General features: G+C 45.0%; 1 protein-coding gene across 3 annotated transcripts in view; it reads right to left on the reverse strand.

The window, feature by feature from the left end:
• The window catches only part of Qser1 (glutamine and serine rich 1), a 59,973-nt gene extending 51,798 nt beyond the window's left edge, over nucleotides 1-8,175 (reverse strand). For all 3 annotated transcript variants that reach the window (XM_029536179.1, XM_029536178.1, XM_029536180.1), the window contains exon 1: nucleotides 8,008-8,175. In XM_029536179.1, coding sequence (XP_029392039.1) covers nucleotides 8,008-8,168 — 161 coding nt within the window. In that variant the 5' untranslated portion in view covers nucleotides 8,169-8,175. The remainder of the gene's footprint in view (nucleotides 1-8,007) is intronic.
• Between the last annotated feature and the right edge of the window lie 419 nt (nucleotides 8,176-8,594).

Below are 8,594 nucleotides of genomic sequence, written 5' to 3' on the forward strand. Positions count from 1 at the left end.
CAGAGGCAGGCGGATTTCTGAGTTTGAGGCCAGCCTGGTCTACAAAGTGAGTTCCAGGACAGCCAGGACTATACAGAGAAACCCTGTTTCGAAAAACCAAAAACAACAACAACAAAAACAACCCTACACTCAACTTCTTGGTCTTGCCAACTAAAAGCACACACTTCAAAGTAAATAGGGTTTATTTAAATTCTGGGTAGGGTGGGACTGGAGAGATGGCTCAGAGGTTAATAATACGTGCTGCTCTTCCAAAGGATCCAACAAGCACTTATATCAGGAGGGTCATAAGTTGGATTTTTGTTTGCTTGTTTATATTTTTTGGTTTTGTGTGTGTGTGTTGTGTGTGTGTGTATGTGTGTGTGTAGCCAAGGTTAGGAAAGTAAACTTTCCTAAGACCATAATGCTGTTTAGTGGCAGAGGGCTGACTATCCTGGAACTCTGTAGTACGGGCTGGTCTTGAATTCACAGAGATCCGCCTGCCTCTGCCTCAAGTGTTGGGATTAAAGGCCTGTGTGCCACCACAGCCACCACCAGGCAAGAATCACAACACTTTGTAATTCTAGCTCCAAGGGTTTTGACACCTCTTACAGCATCTGCAATCACTTACATACATGCCGACACCTACACATAATTAAAAGTAAATTTGGTGGTCAGGAAAGCTCTGTGAAACAAGTTGCCAAGAAAGATAAGATTCACATCAGTGTTTTCAGCATGGTCCTTAAATAAGCAGCAATAGAATCACCTAGGAGCATGTTAGGAATGTAAATTATAGGGCTGTATCCCAGATGTACTGATTCCGAAGCTCTGGAGATGGGCCAGCAGTCAGTGTGTTGAGCAAGTCCTTCAAGTGATTCTGAGGGACCACTAAGACGCTATCAGAGAAGGTAACTGTCAGACTCCTTGCCTTAGGACATTTGCATAGACTGCTGACCCGCTTCTTCCTCAAAGAGGAAATGGTTTTACTTATCTGGCCCTTTGCCTCCCTACTGGCTAGGAAGTTAAGCTCAACAGGGACAAAGAATTTTGCCAGACACACAGTAACACAGAGAGAAGTGGAAGAAGTGGTGGTATGTACCTGTTACCTCAGCACTAAACAGTCAGATGCCTAGACTCATTGGCCAGCAAGATAGTTGAACTATGAGCTTCAGGTTCAGTGACAGACCCTGTCAGAAAACACCTGGGAAAGAGCCGAAATGCCCAGAAACAGCAAGGACAACTCCAGGTAAAAACAACAGCCAGCAGAAGTCAGAAATTCAACATGCTTCTGGAGAAAATGCCAACCTGACTACAGGGACGGTGCAACATGAGAAACATGTGATAAGACTTGAGAATTAGGGCTGGTGAGATGGCTCAGCAGGTAAGAGCAGTGCCTGCCCTTCCAAAGGTCCTGAGTTCAAATCCTAGCAACCACATGGTGGCTCACAACCACCCATAATGAGATCTGACTCCCTCTTCTAGTGCGTCTGAAGACAGCTACACAATGTACTTATGTATAATAATAAATTAATTAAAAAAAAAAAAAAGACAAGAATTAGTTGAGGTTGAGACACAGAGAGCCCCAGAGGCCAAAGATCTGACCCTGTCTGACCTTGAGCAACACTGAAAGGTTTGAGTTAAGATACTGCATCATCTGATCTGAGTTTCGAAAAGCTAACTCTACCCATTCTATGCCTAATAAAATGTGTGTGTGGGCATGCGTGTGCTTGTGTGTGTGTGTGTGTGTGTGTGTGTGTGTGTGTGTGTGTGTGTGTAGCGATGGCTCAGAGGTTAAAAGCATTAGCTACTCTTGCAGAACCTGGGTGTGATTCTTAGTACCCATACAGGTGGCTCACAACCACTTGTAACTCCTCCTCCACCCTCCTCTGACTTCTAAGAGCACTGCATACATGTGGTGAGCACACACACACAAGCAAAACAGTCATACACACAAAATAAATAAGTGAAACAAACTTTAGAGGGCCTAAGGTAGAAGCTAGAAAAGCAACAGGAAACGACAATGAACAGCAGCAGCGCTGGCTGAGATGGGGAAATAACCAGGTTTTAGAATTAGTAGGTTTAAGACACCTATTCAATAGGTGCAAAATAAATTTGAATGTCACTTCATTCACATCAAGTTCAGCTAGAACGAATGGAGAAGGAAAGAACTCTAAGCCTGGCTTGAGCCAACATTTAGAAGACAAGCAGAAGTAGCAGGTATATTAGTTACCCTGTCATTCTTGTAGACCGTAAGTTTTTAAGAAGCAGGACAGTGTCTTTCCTGTTTTTGCAGTACCTTGTAGAACTTGGTCTAGTATGGGGGAACTCAGATGCACAGTACATTTTAATGTGTGAATGAATGCAAGTCATTACATTTCTTGAGCCTTCACTAAAGAGAGATATTTGATGATAAAGGCAACATTACCTCATCCAACAGGCAGGTACCAGACACCAATTTAATGAACAAAAGAAAATACATGTATGTTATATCAGATACTCATTAGTACTCATTCATTTAGTACTTTAGACTGTGGCAGGGAAATATGAAAACAAGCAGTGGCCTATATCCCTATTCTTCAATAATCAAACATCTAAACCCTTCATCTTGGACCCTGCTACAGGCTGGAGAGGGAGTAAGATGATATATACCCTCACTCCAACCACATCTTATCCCATACAAAGTCATGTACCACCATACCTGGTTTTTATATGATGCTGGAGATGGAACCCAAGGCCTGCAGCATGCAAGGCAAGCAAGCTAGTCTCACTGACTTAAGGTTTCTCTGTGTAACCCTGGCTGTCCTGGAACTCAAGAGAGCCACCTGCCTCTGCTTCCTGATTGCTGAGATTAAAGTCTTAAAGCTAGAGTGCCCTTCAAATTTTTGGAAAAGATCTTATAAGATCACAATTTATAGGTAAAGACAATCCCAAATGAGCAAAATTTCAACCAAACTTCTGTATTAAAGTTCAAAAAGTATTAATGCGTGGAAACAGTATTGTTGCTGTAGCTATCATTTATTTCATGAGCTAATTTTTACTAGTCACTGTTTTGTTTTTGTTTTCATGCTCAGCTCTTTAATTAACCCACTTCTGTGAAAAACTGGTACAGAAAGGAGTGCAGGTTCCCTCCCACAGTGTATGTAGGCCTTCATCCAGTGTAGACAGAAGACACTCATTCTCCTCAAGTGTAGACAGAAGGCATTCCCCAAGATGACTTATTTCAATTTATAGATAAAATGCAATGATTGTCTCGCTTTGGTACATACAGCAAGCGAGACTGTAACAAAGTCAGTCTATTCCATTGTTCTTCTCATCTGTAATACATTCACACCAACAAAGAGATGAATCCTATTGGAGAAAATTCCTTATCAGAAATATATCCAGTGCAATTACATGATACCAAGAAAATAACTTTCCCTTCTTAGGTATGTGGTGTCGTATCCAAGTGCCTGGAAAACCGAATGAGAGGATCTGCAAGGTTCTGCGATTCATACGTCATGATTTAGGTATACAGTGAGGCTATGTATTCTGGCCCCATAACAGTAGGCTTAATCATAGGACTTGCTTTAAATAATGTTGGTAAGTACCACTTGTAAGACCCCACCAAAGAGTTTGCCATCTGCGACTAGCCACTGTTTTAAAGCCACACATCAAATGTTTCACAAAAATCCTTTGCAATAGGTTTTTCTAAAACAGTTTTATCAGTATCAGTGTTTTACCTGCATATGTACATCATATGTATGCATGGTGGCCCCCAGAGGAGAGCATCCAATCTTCTGGGACTGGAATTACAGATGTGTGAGCCTCCTTATGGGTGGGTGATGGGAACTGAGTCAAGCCTGAGTTCCCTTGCTCTTAACTGCTGAGCCATAGCTTCAGCCCTACAGTACATGTTCTTACTAAGTTTCTTTTATGGATGAGAAAACTAAGGCACAGACATATTAAGCAACACATCTGCAGTCACCAAGCTTCTAGGTCATGAGGCTGAGATTTAAACTTGGGCATTTCGAGTCTGGAACCTCTATGTTTAGCCATAATACTTCACTGCTGTATGGTAAAAGTCACCATGTGACAGTTGAAGTTTCCTGACTTGGCCTAGAAACAATGCACTATCCTATTTCAGTGTCCTTTTTGCTATAGGCTGAACATTCTTCTTTCAACTGCACTGCACTTTCCTGGTTCTCCTTCATCATCTCTGGCCCACAGTTTTTCCTTGTTCTTGACTAGTTTTTAATTCCTCTTCTAACTAATCCCTCATGTTTACTCAAAGCGTGGGATGTGTTTTTAAATGCCATCTCAAAGGAGATGATCATGTTTGTTTTCAGTTCAAACCTCCTTTGAGCACCCAGTCACATATTTCACTATCTCTGACCTTTTACTTGAGTAGTAAAGGTCATTTAATGATGAGCTCATGTTTTTACACCCATCTCACCTCTATTTCTCCTTACAGATTCATCTTTGTCCACACCTCCTGCCACCTAGTTGCTCAGTCCAGAAACCTGAGCATTCTGTCACCAAATCTTATTGCCTTTTACAGAGCTGAGACAATGGAAAAAGAGGCTGGCTTTGAACTCAAAGCAATCTTCTTCTATACTGGGATTACAGGTACAAGTTTCCATGCCTATCTAGCCCTGCGACTGTTAAAGATTCCTTCATTTCTCTTTGTTTCCATTCTGTACTGATACAAGCTCCTATTATCATTCACTTACATGATTTATAAAGCTCCCTAATTTAAGAGCACTTTAGCCTTTTTTTTTTCTTTTTTTCTTTTTCTTTTCTTTTCTTTTTTTGTTTCTTTTTTTTTCTTTTTTCCGAGACAGTGTTTCTCTGTTTAGCCCTAGCTGTCCTGGAACTCACTCTGCAGACCAGCTGGCCTTGAACTCAGAAATTCGCCTGCCTCTGCCTCCCAAGTGCTGGGATTAAAAGTGTGTACCACCGGGCTGGTGAGATGGCTCAGCGGTTAAGAGCACTAACTGCTCTTCCAAAGGTCCTGAGTTCAAATCCCAGCAACCACATGGTGGCTCACAACCATCTGTACAGCTACAGAGTACTCATATACATATAAATAAATACATCTTTAAAAAAAAAAAAGTGTGTGCCACCATGCCCGGCAGCCTTTTTCTTAATCCCTTCAATTTATTCCCTTTTATAGAATCCATATTGAAAACACACACACACACACACACACACACACACACAAAACAACCCCTCAAACAACCTCCTAAAAGGTCATGATAATGAGCAAAGCATATGATCATTTGGTTTCTAAAACTGGGGGGCACAAACTATTAGAAATGTACAAGAGCAGTTAGTTCCTTGCCCAAAACTACACAAGTAACTACCAAGTGCTAGATTAGAAACACTCAGAGTCTAAAATCCTCTCCATAAATCATTTTCAAAGAAAACAAAAACAAACAAACAAAAACAGCCTCCTCATCATTTTCCAAGTGTTACAACAATCAAATATGGCGTACACCTTTAATCCCAACACTTAGGAGTCAGAGGTAGGCAGTTCTGTACGTTTGAGGCCAGCCTGATCTACATAGTAAGTTCCAGGCCAGCCTTGTCGAGAAAAAACAAACAAACAAACAAACAGGAAAACAACCAATCAACCAAAACCAACCAAAGAAAGAAAGAAACAAACAAAATATCTATTATCTGATGGAACTGCTGTACCAAAGAAAATACTGTTTCAAAGTCGTGTTTTCCTTGGCACCTCCTGTTGAATGGTGAAAATGCATTTTAGGAGCAAGCAAAGACATAAAGTAGATCGTTAGATCCCATGTCAGTAACAGGTGAAGGCCATGACCATCTGTCGGTTTCTGAGTAAGTTACAGGAAACAAGGTGGCAGACAGGCTAATTCTTTATGGATAAATAACTGTATTACATCATCCCAGCTAGTGTTCATTTGCACCTTCCAAAGAAACTGCCACAAAAGGGAAACAAAAACATTCAACTGATACATGAATTAGGAAACAGCTTTTTTAAATGTTGTAAAAGTATGATTAAGCTTTGGAAATGCCTGATATTTAAGGACTCTGAAGGCACATTCCCGCTACAGTACTTTGGATATAACTGAAATCAGAGGACATTTGCTTGGCTTGAAGAAAAGTAATGCACAATTAAGAAGTGTGAGCAGCCCTGTACAGATGGCCTAATCCTAACACAACATGTTAACAAAGCAGGTTTTATGGGGGAGGGGGAAAGCCTGCATTATCTACGCTATAATTTAGCTGACCACACCCCTCCAAAATGTTTTAAAGCAAGGGGTCGGGAAGTGGATTTAAGAGCCAGCAACATCCAAAACAATAACAAAAATCTTTTAAACTTGTTTTCAAACATGCTTGGGTAGCTATTCAGTGTTACCCTGATAACATTTGGAAAATATGGCCAGTCAGCATCTGTTTTTTTGCCTCAGAGGTATTCTGCTCAAAGAAATTTCAGTGTTATTTACCAAAAAGAAAAAAAATTTGAGATATAAGAAATGCTACGCATTACCCATCATCGCTGTTCTCTGGAGAGAAAAATTTGTAAATCATATAGATAATGTAACTGTTCTCTGTAAAATGATAAACTACCACCAAAAATAACCAAGGAAGGGTCTAATATTCTTCCTAAAAATTCTTCAAAATGTTTTATTTACAATAAGACAAAACTATAGCTATTTCTGAAAGACCTCAGCGTCTCCGGTTAGCTAGAAACTGGAAAGATCACTTTCTTTTGTAAAATCCGGGCTCTTTTTAAACAAAAGATTTTTTCTGAGGTTTATAATTACTCTTTTGTTGAAGCATTATTATTTTTCTTTCTTTCATAATAATTCCGAGACAATCTAAGACAAAGACTAGTTAATTCTTTACACATCTATTCTAAATCACGTATTCGGCACTTTCATAAAAACAAAGGTAATTTGTGTAAAGTGAAATAAAAAGTTCACTTGTGTCGTTTAAATCATTCAGAAACCTGGTGAGATCACATAGGTACGAGGCTTCCTGTTGGTAGCTGAGGATGAAGTCATTAACCAGCCAGGATTTCCCTGTTCTTGGGTCAGAAGCTATACCTACTAGATCGAGTATTGTTCAAGGGAGGCGGTTTTAAAAATACCCCGCTCCCAAAGCCTCCAAACCAGACCACGCCTTCCAGTTATCATTCGAATGGGACCATTTCAAAGTGTGGTACTGCTACTCATTTCTAGAGAGCTTAAATATCAAAGAGGAGTCCACATTTCAGGGTCTACTGCCCATGCTGGAGAGCCGCACTATACAATGAAGCGGAGATGGAGAAGCATGCTTTGGGTCTCCGACCTTTAGAGCCTTCTTTGACCACCAACCCTCAATGCTGCTCAACACTCAGTCAGCCCCAGGCACTGAAAGCCAAGAGGGATTCTTGACTTCCTGCCGTTGTTAAAAGCTGAGGAAACCCCAAAACAACTTTGAACGCGTGGAACGCTACATCACTACAAACATATGTCACCCATCCCCTGCTTTGCATTCGTGTACCGCCCTGGGGGTTCCCTTGCAGCCCAGTCATCCCAGGTTCCCCAGTGTCAGCGACACGGCCCCGCTCCTCATCATGCCTTGCCACCGCCCTCACCTTCACACTGCCGAAGCCCCCACCACCACATTGTCGGCCACCCAGATTCCAATACAATGGAATGTCACTGCCCAGAGCTCCGCGGCGCCCCTCTAGGCCTCCCCGCGGAGTCAGTCCCGGTTCCCCAGCTATCGAGGTCAGCCCGGAGCTTAAACTTTACCATGTGGGAGTCCAGCACCGAGAGGTGACTGCGCCCCTCAATCCCGCCCAACCTTCCCTTCTGCCGCACGCCCCGACCCGCCCCAGGAGCGAATCCTGCACCGTGCGCCCCCTCCCAGCCGGGACCACCCGCCAAGAGTTGTCCACCGCCTCTCCCGAGAGCGAAGGAGGGCGCCTCGAAGACTCCCCACCCGCCCTGGGCCCCGAGAGGGGCGGGCACAGGCCCCGGCGCATCCGCGGCCTTTCCTGGCCCAGTGAGACCCCGCGCCCACCCTCTCTACCTGGCCTTGAGGCTGGGACTGCCGCCGCTGCAGCTGGGGCTGGAGGCGGCGGCCGGGACCCGGGCTTCGTAGGCCCAGGCGGGGGCAGCGGGCTGCGTGGCGGCGCTGGCGGGGGGCGCGGGAGGCTCCGCGAAGCCCGCGGGCGCGTAGTGCGCGTCCATGGCGGGGGCTGAGGCGGCGGGGGCGGGCGGGAGACGCGGGGAGGAAGAGGCGGTGGCGGGAGCTGCCCCTCACATGGCGCGGCCGGGGGGCGGGGGCGCCTGGGCGGGGGAACCGGGCTGCGGCGGGCGGGCCTCGGCTCGGACGTCAGGAGAGCGGCGGCGCCTGCGGCCGGGACGCGAGGCGGCCACAGCGCCCGCAGCCCGGGCGCCCCATGTTGTTGGATTTCCCAGGATGCACCTCCCGCGCCCTCCGCCCGCTCGTCGCCCCGCCCCCCCGGGCGCCCCGCGCGGCGGGCTGCGGATTCGGGGGGCCGGGCCGGGCGAGGGCTGCTCCGTGGACGCCCTAGCGGTGAAGAGAAGGCCTAGGCGCCGGAGCACCCGCATGGGTGCGGACAGGAGAAGGCTTGCCAGCCCTGTGCCTGGAGT

This window comes from Mus pahari, chromosome 3, assembly GCF_900095145.1.
Source record: "Mus pahari chromosome 3, PAHARI_EIJ_v1.1, whole genome shotgun sequence".
NCBI lineage: Eukaryota > Metazoa > Chordata > Mammalia > Rodentia > Muridae > Mus > Mus pahari.